The sequence below is a fragment of the Sarcophilus harrisii genome, chromosome 1 (genome assembly GCF_902635505.1).
Source record: "Sarcophilus harrisii chromosome 1, mSarHar1.11, whole genome shotgun sequence".
Taxonomy (NCBI): domain Eukaryota; kingdom Metazoa; phylum Chordata; class Mammalia; order Dasyuromorphia; family Dasyuridae; genus Sarcophilus; species Sarcophilus harrisii.
The window spans coordinates 56,513,911-56,529,885 of NC_045426.1; the positions used below are offsets into that span (position 1 = coordinate 56,513,911).

Genomic DNA, 15,975 nt, shown 5'->3' on the forward strand with positions numbered 1-15,975 from the left:
GGTAAGCAGTTGGTAAATGGATGAATACGTGTATTTTCTTCAAATACTTGAAGGCTGTCCACGTGGAAGAAAGATTTCATTTGTCCTACATGACTTGGAAGTTAGAATCAAAAGCAATGAACAAAATTTCCAAGGAGTAAGATTTCTGCTTCATATAGGGAAGAATTGACTAGGGATATCTGTCCATCACAGAACAGACTTCCCAAAAGCTAGTGAGTTTCCTGTCCTTGGAAACATCTAAGCAAAGACTACATGATGGCCTCTGGGGTATGTTCAGACTCTAGCATAGTGAGCTCCAAGGAGTTCATCTACCTCTAGGACATTAACAGTCATGTGACAAGACAGTGATGGAACCTTCCCTGAAGTTTCCAATTGTCCACAACAATCAGTCCCCCTATTTTAGGACTGCAAAGTCAAGGATGGAGTATTGGAGAGCTAGCAGGTTATAATCTAATGCCCTTTGTTCCCTGAGTTTCATAATCACAGAAGAAATAGTACAGAGTTAGTGTGGTGATATTGGAGGAGCACAGGGATTGGAAAGCCTGGGGTCTGGTCTCAGTCTATTCCCAGATGACTTTGAGCAAATAATTTCCCTTTTCTCCCTCTGTAAAAGGGAGGATTGAACTTGAATGTCCCTGTGCATATGTTTTATCCTCCTTGCCCATTCCATTAGAGTATAGCTCACTAAACAGCACAGTTTATTAAATCATTTCTAGATAAAAATTAGTAAAAGTGCCTAGTCTAGTCCATTGAGGTATGTGAAACCTGTTGACATTGACATTGAAATAATAAATTATCCTTTATCAAGAGAGCCAAGTAGTTGGTGTAGAGGAAAGAAGAATGACTGAAGTCCCAGAACATAGGTTTGAACCCTGGCTCTGCTACTCACCACCTTTGTGACCTTGGGCAAGACATTGTACTCCTTGAAGTTCAATTTGCCCACTTATGAAGGGAGGAGAGTGGAATGGATGACTTCTGGGGCCCCTTTGAGCTCTGAATGGATGATCCCTTTTAGCTTGAGCAATCTCTGATCCTGCTCATTGGACCAGGGGAGCAGGATCACCCTGTGCTTAAGAATGGTCTGGGGTGGCATTATGGCCACACTTGTTGCCTCTTCTTTCTCACCTCCACTCACTTTTTGGGGTCTGTCTGACCAGCTTCTGACCCCACTGCATGAGTGAAACTGCCCTCTCTAACAGTGTGATCATCTTTTTACTGCTAAGTGCCAAGTCCTCGTCCTTCTTGAGTTGTCTGCAGCATTTGGTCTCAGTGACAATGCTCTCACTTGTTTGTATACTCTTCTAACTCTACATACTCTCTCACTTAGGGATGTCATCAGTTCCATGTTTCTACAATTGTCTCTATGCAGGAGACTCCCAAAATCATCTCTCTAGCCCTCGGTTCTTTTCTGAACTCTTCTACTGCATCACTAGCTACCTGCTGGACATCTTCCTGGAATCCTCGAAAAGCATCTCAAACACAACATGTCCAAAATAGAACTCATCGTTCTCCTATAATTCACACTGCCTCCTAACTTACCAGTTTTTACTGAGGGCTCACCTTTTCTTTAATTAATTTTTAAGGTTATACATGTACATTCATTTTTCATATACTTCCATATGAGTCATGTTGGGAAAGAAATATCAGAACAAAAAAGAAAACCACAGTAAAAAAGGTGAAAATAGTTTGCATTGATCCACATTCAGTCTCCATAGATCTATCTCTGGATATGGCGGGTGTTTTCCATCCAAAGTATATTGGGATTGCCTTGGATCACTGAATTGCTGAGAAGAAGTCTGTCATGGTTGATAATCACACAATCTTGCTGTTACTATGTATGATGTTTTCCTGGTTTTGCTCACTTCATTGAGCTTCAGTTCGTGTAAATCTTCCCAGGCTTTTCTAAAATCAGCCTGTTCATCATTTTTATAGAATAATATTCCATTGTTTTTATATACCACAACTTATTCAGCCGTTCCCCACTTGATGGGCATTCAGTCAGTTTCCAGTTCCTTACCACCACAAAAAGAGTTTTTCATTCATTCTTTTTTGCACCTGAGAGTCCTTTCCCCTCTTCTACAATCTGTTTGGGACAGAAACCCGGTAGTGGCTATCCCCTATTCTTCCAGTGACTCAGGTTCACGTTCTCCCTCACTACTCCCAATATTCCATCAGTTCTCAAGCCTTTTCTTTTCTCCCTCTCCATCATCTCTCTCTCTCCATTCACATGGCCACCAGCAGAGTGCAGGCTTTCAATCCCTCCCACATGGACTCCCACAACTCATTCCTGTTTGGTCTCCTTGCAGGCAGTTTTTCTAAGGCCTGTTCCACATAGCTGCCAAATAAATGTTCCTAGAGCCCAGATTGGGCCATAGCTCTTCTCCATCTTCACGGGCTCTCTCTCTAGAGTAAAATAAAAATCCTCCTGGCATTCGGCACCCATTGTGATCCGGTTCCATTCTAGCTTTCCAGATTGATCTCGTGTTACTTTCCTTCTCAACCTCTATAGTCTAGGCAAATTGACCTATTTGATGTTCTCACACAGGACATCTCATATGTCTTGCCCTGTGTCTGCTCAGATTGTGTCCCTTCCCGGGCTCCCCTTCTTCTTCAAGGCTCCCTCTCAAAATCTCTAGCCCTGTTCCAGGTTTAGCTCAAGTGCCATCTCTACTAAAGGCATTTCTTGCTCTCAGTTCCCCTCTAGTTATTAGCGCCCTTTCTCTCAAAACTCCTAAAACTAATTCCTTTCAGTGTCAATCTCCTAAAATTACCTTGTGTTCCTGCTGCTTGTTAGTGGTTTATTCTCAGTAAAATGCAAGCTTCGTGACGATAGGAACTATTTTTTTTCTTTGTATCCCTGAGGCCTTAGCATGGTGCCAGGGCACATTCAGCATTAGACACTTTTTAAAAGCTTGTGAATTGGGGCCTCTAGGTGGCACAGTGGGTAGAGCACCAGCCCTGAAGTCAGAAGGACCTGACACTTAACACTTCCTAGCTGTGTGACCCTGGGCAAGTCACTTAACCCCAACTGCCTCAGGAGGAAAGAAAAAACAAAACTTGTGAATTGAATTTCTAGAGGAAATGAGAACTGAGCTAAGGTAAATAGAGGGCAAGTCACATTTAGGAGACACTGTGAAGAGACCTGAACAGAACGATAGATTTCAGAAGAATGGGAGGTGAGGCTTTCCAGGCAGACTGAAAAGATATTATATATGATAAAGTAGTAGCCAGAAAAACACCTTAGTTAAAATGCCAGACATCTCATCCCTCGGGTGTACAAACAGTCTGTAAAATACATTTTTTTCTTCCAGTCTTGGCGGGCTCATCTTTAATAAAACCATAACTCAGAAAAAGATGATCGGAATGGCTGTCTTTACTCCACTGGTGAATGGTAGGTGAACTTTTCTGTTGATCTAACTAAAGAAGGTGAGGTTTCTTTAGCAGGTTCCTGAACGGGGGGAGCTGCCACCTTCTCCCTCCCCCAGGGGTGACTGGACAGTGTCAGTGTGAGTTGGCCTGCTTCTCAGTCTGCCTCCACCTTTCATCCAGTGCTCAGGGACTTGGAGCAAGTGTTTTAGCTTCCTTACCTGGAATTAAAGGGGATTGTCCTCCGTGGTCCCTGAGCTCCCTTTTCAATTTCAGGGTTTGTCTCTTGTAGGATCCCAGTTCTTCCAGTGGAATATAAGTTTCTTGAGGATTGGTTTCTTTCTTTGTATCCCTGGTGCCTTGCAGTAGCTATTATGTAATATATGTTGATTAATTGATTTAAACTCTGAAGGGACCATCTAGTCCAGTCCCTTCAATATACAAAAAGGGAAACTGAGACATAAAAAATCATTACTTGGTCTAATGTCATATATGCAGCATGTAGGAGACAGAAATCTGCATCAGATTTAGAAGTAGGCAAGAATGTAAGAGATCATTTAATCTACTGGGGATAACTAGGGGGTGACTTCGAATCCCAACATCAGACACTAGCTGTGTGAGTCCAAGCACTTACCTTCTGCCTCAATTTCTTCATCTAAAAATGGGAATAAAAATATTGCTTCCCTTCTCTTATGAGAATCACATGAAATAATATTTGTAAAGCCTTTTGCACAGTGTCTGGCACACAGTGGACTCTTAATAAATGCTCGTTGATTTTTCAGAAATCTGGTACAACCTCATAGAGGAGTAAACTGAGGCCAAGAGAACTCAAATGACTTGTCCCAAAGAGGTAGGAGTTAGTGCCCAGCAGAGGCAGGGCTTGATATGCAAACCTTTGACTCCATACCTAGCATGTTTTCTTTCCTGATTGTTCCTTTCATCTGTGAGGCTTCTGGTCCTGTTTTTGGACCTCACAGTCCTAATCAGAAAATCCTAGACCACTCATTCAACCTTTTTTTATTGCACAAATAAATCCATATCCAGCCTCTTGCAGGGACTACTTAGATAGAATTTCCCTTGATCTGGAGAGGTACAGGGTGACTGAAGTCAGAGACTTCTTCATGATTCCGTTTCTCAATGCCTTTATAAGATACCTCATAGTAGGAACTAATCCCCAGAGAATGCGTTTAGGGGCCTAGCCAAAGTGTGGCCTTGGATATAAATGTCATAATAATGGCAGAAGTATCAGCTAGAGAATGCTGCCAGACCAGATTAAAGTATAACTGGGAAATGTTAAACACAGTGTGTAAAAATACAATAAAGATAATGTTAATCTGTGATTTTCTGCCATCAGTAAGCCTTAGGTTAGGGATCTGTTTGACATCATTGCCTTAGGGGACTTGAACTTTTCCTTACGAAATTAGCAAGATCTTGGAAAAACCATTGGATTGATCACCTGGGGCCTTTTTGGACCTTTGAGCACCCAAATTTTATGGGGCTGCTTGGGCAAGAGCTTAATTTAAATAGTCCCTGCTTGTTCCCAAGTGCCATAACCCTTGTAGGATGAGACCACCACATGAGAAAAAGAGCATTCCTTACAAGCCTGCCCTACTTAACAGTCCATGTCTATAAAATGACCTGAGTTATAGCTAATTGGCGCTCAGCAATTCTCCCACTAGCCAGAAGGACAGAATTCCTTGGAAATCAACATTCCATTCCGATTGGACCACATCTTCCATAAGTATCACTAAGAAGGTTATAAAGACTTGGAGATTACCATCTCCTTCCAACTTCTTTCCAGACTGGTTTTATTGACATACTCCACCCTATAAGCTTTTAATTCCATCCAAACTGACTTACCAAATTCCACATTCCAAACATCTCCCACTATGGTGCCTTTGCATAGGACCTTTTCCCTTGGAACCCCAGCCTCCCTTAGGATTTCATTTAAATATTTCCTCCTACAAAGAAGCTTTTCCTGATGCCTCCAAATGTTAGTGCTCTCCACTTTATACTCAACTGCCTATATGTTGCTTCCTCCTAATAGAATGAAGGATTCCTGAGGGAAAGGATTGTTGCCTTTGTTTTGTCTTTCTCCAGTGCCTGTACATAATGGTAAATACTTAATAAATGCTTGTTAAATTGAATCAAATTCACCCATTCAACAGGCTTTTTTTTTTGAACTTCTATTTTACTAGGCTCTATTATAGTGATGGATGGATAGAGATGAATAGATAGATAGAAAGATTGATGGATGATGGATGGAAAGATAGATATGTAGAAACATAGATGGAATGATAGATATGCCGATAGATGGAAAAATAGATATAGATGGTAGATGTAGATGGATATATAGATAATAGATATAGATGGAAAGATAGATATAAATATAGATGGATGGATGGATGGATGGAGAGATAGATTCGTAGAAACATAGATGGAAAGATAGACATAGATAGACAGACAGATAGATAAAACGGACAGATGGATAGATAAATGTACCCCTTTGGGGGATACAGAGAAAAGATATTGTTGTTTTTCATTTGTGTCAAACTCTTCACGATCCCTTTTGGAGTTTTTTTGGTAAAATACTGGAGAGGTTTGCCATTTCCTTTTCCAGCTTATTTTATAGATGAGGAAACTGAGACAAACAAGGTTAAGAGACTTGTCCAGGGTCACACAGCTACTAAATGCCTGAGACTGGATTTGAACTCGGGGAGATTAGACTTTCTGATGCCAGGCCTGCCACTATGGTGCCACCTAGCTGTCCACAAAGAAAATATAAATAACATTAATTACCCTCATGGAGCTTACAGTCCATCTAGGAAAATAAAAAGTAGTATATGCTTGGAATTACATCCTACGGGCCAAAATGGGTGATTAAAAGAAGCCATAACTTACAAGGGAGCTTAAAAAAGGATGAGTTTCCTGACAGCTAAAGAGAAGGCTTCCTGGAAGCGGCATTCTTCTGCTGGGTCTGGAATAATGGGTAAGGCTGAAATAGCTATAGAGAGTATATGTGAATGAGTGAGTGTGTCTGTGTGTGTGTGTGTGTGTGAAAGAGAGAAAGAGAGAGAGAGAGAGAGAGAGGGAGAGAAGGGGGAGAGAGAGAAAGAAAGGAAGAGGGGGTGAGAGAGTCAAAGTCAAGACTTTGTTGTCTTCTAGGTGTTGGGGGTAATCTAGTGTCCATCCAGGCCAGCCGGATCTCTACGTACCTACATTCCTGGAGTTCCCCTGGAGTCCTGCCACACAATATGAGGAGCTTCTTCCCCAATCCTTGTCACATTTTCTGCTCTTCAGGTGAGAACAGGTAGCTCACTATATAAGCAGATTGTTGGCTTTAAAGTAATGAGTCGTTGGTATAGGACTTTCAGGGGTAGGTGTAGACCTGGGAGCTCAGCCGTCTGTGACCCCTGCTATTTTGCCTAAGATTTTGTTCCCTCCATTTGACACGCCTCCATTCCTCTTTCGGTGCACACTGTCTTCTTCCAGACTACCAACAAGTCTTTTTGCAGGAAAAAGGCATAAGATTTATTGTTCATATTTGAGTATAAAAATAAATGGCATCTTACCCAGAGATGCCAAGAGGAGAAGCACTGGGGGCAAGACTCAAACTCTCTGGCAGACAAATTCTCAACCCTTCCCTCTTTGTGCTACACCACGCCTCTCACCTGAAGGAGAAAGAGATTGGATAAAAAATGAATTAATAGATGAGGAGTTGGAAGGGACCTTTGTGGACATTGGATCCAACCTCTTCTATTACAGTTGACAAAACTGAGGCTCAGTGTGACCTGCCCAGGATCACGGAGCTCCCAGTTCCTCAGTGCCTAAGGTGGGATTCTAGATCTTCCTCTGAGCCCATTGTTCTGCCCACCACACCATGCTGCCCCAAGGTCAGATGAAAAATTGTGGAAATTGTAGGTATTTCAGCTTGGCTAGAAATGCCAAGCCCCATTCCCACCAAAGCACTGATTCCCTTCTCACCGAGTGGCTTGGTGCTGGTGATCATGATGGGAGCAGGAGAGAGGGAATGGCCTCAGGTCTTACCCAAAGATGCTGCTGTCTTCCAAGTAGAGTTCAAAGGAAACCAGGCAAACCCCACTCCTCCCCCCAAAAGGTGACTTGCCCAAGATCATACTACGGGTCATTATGGACAGAGCCCTGACAAGAGCACAGACCTCCTGATTCTACCAGAAAGCACGTCTTTCTGCTTTTGCTTATTGTGGCTACAAGTTGAGCCCTGCATTGAATTCATTTCTTCTAATACCTTGGTGTATTTCCTGTGAGAATGCTTTCCTTCCTCACCTTATGTCATCTAAAGTTAAACACGCTTGAATATGTCTCTCATAGAGCTCATCATCCGGAAAGGCAGCCTCAGGGCCAATCCTTCTGTCTTTTCTTCCTCACAGATATCAACTCTGTGTCTTCCCGAGTCCTGCTATTCCTGGTGATCCCTGGGCATCTGGTATTCCTCTACATTATTTATCTGATAGAGGGAGAGGACATTAAGATGCACTCGCTGTTTGTGGTCTTTTATCTGGTTGCTGCACTGAGCCAGGTAAGACTTTGGGGGAGAAAAGGCTAGCAAACAGGACTTCATAAAAAGGTCTGAGGATCTGAGTGACCTGCAAGCTCCATGTGAATCCATGACATGAAGCCAGAAAAAAATGAATTCACTCCAAGTCTGTCACAGCGAGGAATATTCCTCAGAAAAAGAAAAGCAATGGCCCCACTGTCCAGCGGTCTGGTTAGGCTACATTCAGAATACTGTCTTCAGAGCTTGACAGACTAGAGTACTGGTAGATCTGGATGAGAATTGTGCCAGATGTGTGTGATATTAGAAGTCTTCCCAGATCCTTAGCCCTGAGGAAAGAGTTTTCTCCCTTTGCAAATTATTGTAGAGTTCCTTCTCTGTGTTTGCCCCTGTTGTATTATGCTTACCTCTGGCAGAATGTCAGCTGTTTGAGGGTAAAGGTGAGAAGAAGCTAATGTCATCTTGATGTGAGATGTCCCAGCGTATAATGGGATGCCTTAGGAGGTCATGGAAGCTTCTCACTGGTGGTATCCCTTCAAACAGAGTCTGATGACCAATTGTCAAGGATGGTAGCGAGGTGGGTTTTTTCTAATATACATTAGACTAAATCAAGACTTCTTAGCTTTTACATCAAGAAACAGTGGACTTTTAATATATATAATTCTAAGAAAAGATCCATAGGTGTCATTAGACTGCCCAAAGTACCAAAAAGCCCAAAAAAGCTAAGAATCTGGACCTGTGGCCACTGAGATCCCTTTGAACTCTTCTGTGATTTTTATGGTTATTATTATACAGTCTGATGGAAATCATTACAAAAGGATGACCTGAGTTTCAAGGGAGATGAGATTAAAAGATTCTGGAAGGACAAGGTCTGGCTTGTTCTTTGGAATGGGCCAAGCAGATATGATCATGCTAGCTCAGCCAGCCATTAGGAGGGCTTCCAGTGACTTGAGCTTCCAGGAACAAAAACTTCAAACTAGCCTATTCCATCCCCTAGGATTTAAATTGGATTCCATTTTTTTTAGCTCTTTATAAAGTATTTTTAAAATTTTTCAGTAGTATTTATTTCTCCAAATATATGTAAAAGATACTTTTCAACATCCATTTTTGTAAGACTTTGTGTTTCTAATTTTTCTCCCCCTCTCCCTTACCTTTCCCCTTCCCAAGAAAGCAAGCAATCTGATACAGGTTGTCCTTTTAAACATATTTCTATATTTGTCATGTTGTGCAAGAAAAATCAGAACAAAAGGGAAAAAACGAAAAACAAGCAAAACAAGCAAACAAGAAAAGTGAAAATACTATATTTTGATCCTCACTCATTCTCCATAGTTCTCTCTCTCTCTCTCTGGATGTGGATGGCATTTTCCATCCCAAGTCTATTGAAATTGTCTTGAATCACTGCATTGTTGAGAAGAGCCAGGTCCATCCCAGTTGATCACATAATCTTGTTACTATGTACAATGTTCTCTTGGTTCTGCTTTTTTCACTCAGCATCAATTCATGTAAGTCTTAAATTAGTTTTCTGCCCAATTGCCTCCTGGCCACCCAGTACATTGAACACATCCTGAGTGAGACTCATTTGGTGGCAATTCCTCAGATTTATGGAAGCTACTTCACTTGCCTAAGAATCTCCTTCTAAGAAGAATTGCACATATTTAACCAATGTTGGATTTCTTGTTCTCTAGGGGAAGGGGTTTGGGGGAGAAGGGAGAAAAATTTGGAAGACAAGATTTTGCAAGGGTGAATGTTGAAAACTGTCTTTATATGTATTTGGAAAACTAAAAAGCTATTATTTTTTAAAAATCTCCTTTTAAGGACTGTCCTTCCAAGGTAGAACATCATTTGATTTGAAAAGTTCTAATAAGATATATTCCTGAGGCAGCTAGGTGGCTCAGTGGATAGAGCAGCAGCCCTGAAGTCAGGAGGACCTGAGTTCAAATCTGGCCTCAGACACTTAACACTGTGTGACCCTGGGCAAGTCACTTATCCCCAATTGCCTCAGGAATAATAATAATAATAATAATAAGATATATTCTTGGTACTTGGCTTGTAGGTTATGGCTACATAATTTCAAAAGTTTAGAGGCTGTTTAGTAATTGTTCCCCAGAAAAGATTTCACCTTCCACACCAGGGACACCTGTGACTTCATCTGTATGGTGGACTTCTGGTATGTAAATAACCCCCATCAATACAATGTGTAACTTTATCTTAGGCAGTTGCCAGGAGAAGTTCAATCACGTGGTTACCATGTGTCCAAGTTAAAATTTGAACTCACATCTCTAAGACTACCCTTCCATCCACAAAGCCACAATTTTTCTTGTGCTATATTATCATTCAGTCGTTTTTCAGTCATCTGACTCTTCACAACCCAGTTTGGGGTTTTCTTGGCAAAGATATTAGAGCGATTTGCCACTTCTTTCTCTGGCTCATTTTATAATGAGAAAACTGAGGCAAAGTGTCTTTTTCTTTGAACGAGATAAGTGACTTGACTAGGATCATACAGCCAGGAAGCATCTGAGGTCAAATTTGAACTCAGGGCTTCTTGACTGCAGGCTGGGTGCTCTATCTTTGCCTCCTCATGCCATATAGCTTCCTAAAATACAGCCAATACTTCTCCCCTCATCTAAACACATACTTCTTTCCCTTTCTTTTCCCCTTTCTGTCCTCCTTTCCCTTTCTCTCTATTTCTTTTCTTTTCCCTCACTATTAGCCATCTTTCAAAGTTGAGTTCAAATACTACTTCATCATAAAACTTACCCAGCTCTCCTCCCTCAGCCAGAAATGATCACTGTCTACTCTACTCCCATAATACTCTAATCTCTCATGTTTACTAATAATTCATGTGCTTGTTTTATCTGTCTTAATGGAGTGTAAGTTCCTTAAAATCAGGGACTTGATTCATTCTTTTTTGTCACCCATAGAGCATAAAACAGGACTGGGCACACATTAGATACTTAATAAATGCTTTGAAGATTGAACTGAATTTTGTCCCTACAAAGAGCTGGTTCCACTGTGTTAGTTGTTAATGCCACACAAGTCTTTATTGGATACATATACACTCGGCCATCTAGTACTCCAGGAAAAATCATCATGGTCCCTGCCTTCCAGAAGTTTACAGTCTAAGACACAAAGCATATACCTAATTTTTTTAATAGTAATTGCTGAGTTTTGTGATATAGAGTCTCAGAGGAAGGGAAGACTAAACTAAGCTAAGACAGTTCAGGAAGGCTTCGTGGAAGACTTGGGGCTTCATCTGGAGTAAGATGGTGATTAGGCAGAGAAGAGATGGGGAGGGCATTCCAAGAGAAATTGTGAATTAGGGTGAGCAAAGACCAGGAGGCTTTTCATACAGGGAGAGTGAGGAGACCAGCCAGCCAAAAACAGGATTCCAGGTCACAGTCCCTCTGGGGCAAGAGTCCCAGTTATCATGCATGATTGCATTTTTCATGCAAAGGTCATGGAATCAAGGAAAATATCACAGTGAACCCTCTCCTGCCTGAATGCTGCTTAACCAGATTTAAACTAAGCCAGAATTATGGAGAACAGCTGCCTTTTCCCCCTCAGGGAACTTTTCCCCCATAAAGCTGTTCGTAATCATGGAAAATGTGGATCAGTTGTGGCCACTGCTCCATCTGGCCAGAACCCAGAGAATCCACTCCTGACTTGAGGCATCCCCATCCCCCTCACCCCCAGCTACAAATAGACTTTCTCTGAGAATCCTAGGGACATCCAGTGTCTCTGCCCCAAAGCAGGGTATCAGCAACCCTTCTCCCAAGCAGGGAAGAAATACCTCCAGAGCTCACCCCACCAAACATGAAAAATCCCATGATGCAACAAAGTTGCTGCAGAAGGGAGCATTTAATGGCTGAAGTAATTAGGGCTTTTACCCTAGCAGGGGCTTGTTGCCATTATTCACGAGTGTGGGCTTCAAATATCTGTAGGAATGGCTGGGGTATGGAAGGAGTGGATTTGCTCTGTGTGGTTTCAGAGCCCAAAAGTAGCCTCAGTGAGATTTCTGAAGTTTTAGTTCAAGGTACTGTGTTTCAGTCCTTCCTGTCTCTATGTGACTCATCACCTACCCCTCCCCAACCTCAGTTTTCCTGTCTGTAAATGAGACTGTTTAGACTAGACAGCCTCTACCTTCCAGCTCTAAATCTGTATTCTTAAATTCTAGAGAGATAAAATGTAAGGAAGACATTCTGACTGTCCCAGTGGAGCTGTCCAGCAATTGAGTGACCTGCCTTGGAAAGGAGAGAGTTCCCTGTTATTTAAAGTGTTCAAACCCCTGCTGGGTGATCTGCTCTGAGAGAGGGAATTCCTTCCCTGGGAGGACAAGTGATCTGGATCCCTTGCAGCTCAGACTTTTTGATACTAATACTCTGAGAGCCAAATGGGTGAAGCGGAAAGACCACTGGACTTAGCCAAGTGTCAGCCTCAGCTCTGCCATTTTCTACCTGTGCAGTATGGAAGAAGCCCCTTCCATCTTCTGAGCCTCAATTTACTTCTTTGCACAGTGGATGTTAAGGATCCTTCCATCCTTAAAGTGCTGGTCTATTTAGATGCACTTGGACTGCAGTTCAACATGTTCAAAGTTCCTTCCCTCTGGCCAAGCTTCTCTCAGGTCTCTAAGCTGGTCCCCTCTCCCTATGCTCTGCTCATTCCCACCCCCATTTCTCTTTCTATCTCAGACTCTTTCTCCACTTGGAATGTTCCTTCTCCCCCCCCCCCCCCCCCTCATTCATTTAAATTCTTTTTATCCTTGAAGGTCCAGTTCAAGTCCCACTTTTCCAAAAGACCCGCCCTGATTACCCCAGGCTGTGCTGATCTCTTCCTTCTCTGACTTTCTATAGCATTTAGACCCAACATCACCATTTATAGCCCTTATCAATGAATAAAGGTATGGTAAACATGTGTATGTATGTTCCTAGCTGTGCTATGGAAATGCACATACACAAAATGGTAGGATTTTGTTGCAGGAAAAGAAGAGTAACATGAGTCCTTGATTACTTCCACTCACTGCATTAGGGGTCAGTACGTCAGGGCTCAAATCCCTCCTTTGCCACTTACCCCATGTAAATATGGGAGAGTCATTTTCTGTGTGTGTGTGTGTGTGCTGTAAGATGTAGAGCTGAACTATATTGTCTGTCTCTAAGGTCTTCTCCAACTCTAGCATTCTCCTCCTGGCTCTAATTCAGTGCCTAATGGGCTCCTTCTACCCAGAAATTGACAGGTTTGGTGTGTATTACTCCTCTCTCTCCAGCAAGACCGGAACTCTTGTCAGAGACCACCTCCTCTTCTTTAGGAATATCATTAATAAACTGATCTTGGAAAAAGTAGGAGGTTGAACTAGGACTCATTATTAGGAGAGAAAATGACTCCCACAAATCTATGATGCTTCCATGCTTAGTAGACTGATATTTCTAAGACTGAGGAACAACAGAAATTAGGCAGAAAAGGGGTAAGAACTACAAAGGCAATAACCTAGAAATAGCAAAGAAGAGAAAGTTCACACCTGATTTCAGAAGCTTTACTCTCTAACAAAACCCAGAGAGAATAAAGAAAAAAACAAGTAAGAATATAGCTTATGCTTTATGAGTTAAATTCAGAATAGACTGGTGGGAGAGAAGAGAAATCACAAAGAAAACAGCAGAGGAAATCCTCTTGGGAAAGAACACAGCAAAAGAAAGCTACTTAAAATAAGAGGCTAAAAAGAATGTAGAAACAAGAAAAGCTTGAAGTGATCACCTGAGTGGGCAGAAAAACAAAAGTTGAAAAGGGAAGGAGAAATAATAAAAACAAATAGAAAAAAATTTTAAAAGAATTTCTTTTTTCAGAATAACATTTTTTAATCTTTTTATTGTTATTTTTTCCCAAATTTATTTTATTTGAAGAAACAGAATAAGCAAAAAGAAAAACAGAAAAGCAATACAAAATGAAATAAAAACAAAAAGAGAGCATTATCATGCGTCCACCAGAACATCAGGGAGGATTCAAAAAATATTCATGTATATACACACATATATATATGTAGAAGAAGTTCTATTCACAAGTGTCTATCTTTCCTTTACTTCCATGTAAATTGTTGTTTTGTTCTCTGCTGAGCACTTTATTTTATTCTTTTTTCTCCCTCCCCCCCACTCCCAAGCAAACTATAGTTAAGAAAAGAATTTCTTTTATCTTCTCACAGCATCAATCAGCTAACAAGTATTTATTAAGCCCCCATTAAATTCCAAATACTTTGTATTTGAGGATACCAAGATTCCTCCCCAATATGAAACAGACCTTGCTCTCAAGGACTTTGCATTCTATTGAAGATGATGTGCAAATATATCTAGAATAAATGCATGGAGTTAAAGCTGTAGCCAAAGCCTTGGCATTTGGCAAAGGCTTTATGTAGAAAGTGGTACTTCTGTTTATAGGTCTTATACACAGTAAAGACTTGTTAATTGTTTGAATTTTGTCTGTACATAGTGTAAGTTCTGTATACCAGACCTGTGGGCCTGTAGGCTTGGAGGATTATGTTTTTATAATTGTATTTAAGTATAATTTCCTTCCTTAGTCAAGTCAGCAAATACTTATTAAGCACATACTGTGTTCTGGGCACCTGTATTTTGTTTTATGCATTTTAGAGTATTACTTTGAGAAGAGGTCCACAGACTTCATGAGGTTGCTAATGGTTTCTGTGACCTAAAAAAAATAGGAACCCTGATCTACACCAACCTTAGCTATTCTCAAATGTTACTGGGGTCCATGACTTAAAAGGCAAGGAATCCCTGGCCTATCACATACCAGGTTCTATGACTCCAAAAAGTTTTAAGAACACCTGGTTGATAAGGAAACTTAATTGTTGTTTGGATTCATTAATCTCTTCAGCTTCCAGACAATATTCTTCTCTGTCTCGCTCTCTGGTGACCCCAGATCCTGGCCTGACTGTACCCCACCTTATCCCCCAGCTCAGGAAATAATTCCTCTATCTGTGTTTCTTTCCCTAGGTGGTGATCCTGCTATATCTGGCAGAGATGTTGGTGAGGGTAGTATGGCGCCAGTCCCAGGACCCTGACAGCTACAGCATCCCTTACCTCACTGGGATGGGGGATCTGCTGGGGACCAGCTTCCTGTCACTTTGCTTTCTCTTTGACTCCTTCTTCTCTGACAAGATGCCTATGAAAAATCTCAACGTGGTGGAACCTGGGCTTCCTTAGAAGTGAGGCAAGACAACCCAAGACATTTAATTCTCTGGTCTTTGCTGTGTTCAGAGTCCTGAAAGCAGAGTCCCAATAGTCAGATGAACAGGATTTGGGAACCTCTTCTCCTAACACTATCTGCCAAGATTACCTATGTAGACTCATGCGTTCTTGCCTGGTAATAGCCCAGAGCATGTCTTGCATATACATGTAGGTGCCAGTGTGAAAAGGGCTTTCCAGTGGGAATGGTGTCATGGAAGGACCCAGCATGCCTTTGAGAAGTTACAGAAATGAGAGGGATGCTGCTCTGGCCAGATGTCTTGGCTCCCCCTCTCAATGGCAGTGCCCAATTTGGAGATCTTCAGAGCTGCTGCTTAGATCTACCCCTTACCCCTCTGCAGCTATTCTGACCCCAAAACAAAGCACTTCCCAAGGGGAGCACAGCCATGCCCCTGGGCCCAACCAAGGGCACAATATTTCTCCCTGTTCCAACTTATTTCATCTCAACTTTTCCCCAAAAACTCTTGTTAGAAACTCAGTGTTTAAAAAAAAATGCAGAAGTAAATTATGTAGAATTTATTTGTCTTTTTTTCTTTTATGTTATAACAATGGTTGGAGCAAATATAGAGCTTGGGTTATAAAAACAGCCAGTAGAAGCTTTTTGAACTTTTTTTTTCTAAAGTATTTCCATATCCATGATCATATTTGGTCTTCCCAACAGCTTTGATAAGTTGAGAAAACTTTATTATCCTTATCTTGTGGAAAAGAAAAGAGACCCAGAGAAGTGAAAAAGTAGAAGGCCTGGGATACAGCATGATATGGAGCACTAGAATGAGGATGAGCATTTCTTAACTTTTTCTCTGTCATGGACTCTTAGGAAGTGTGGTGAAG

General features: G+C 41.5%; 1 protein-coding gene across 7 annotated transcripts in view; it reads left to right on the top strand.

Moving 5' to 3' along the window:
• The window catches only part of SLC41A3 (solute carrier family 41 member 3), a 73,366-nt gene extending 57,703 nt beyond the window's left edge, over positions 1-15,663 (top strand). For all 7 annotated transcript variants that reach the window (XM_031955968.1, XM_012543671.3, XM_023498228.2 and 4 more), the window contains 4 exons: positions 3,312-3,391; positions 6,532-6,666; positions 7,776-7,924; positions 14,893-15,663. In XM_031955968.1, coding sequence (XP_031811828.1) covers positions 3,312-3,391; positions 6,532-6,666; positions 7,776-7,924; positions 14,893-15,102 — 574 coding nt within the window. In that variant the 3' untranslated portion in view covers positions 15,103-15,663. The remainder of the gene's footprint in view (positions 1-3,311; positions 3,392-6,531; positions 6,667-7,775; positions 7,925-14,892) is intronic.
• The last annotated feature ends 312 nt before the right edge of the window (positions 15,664-15,975 follow it).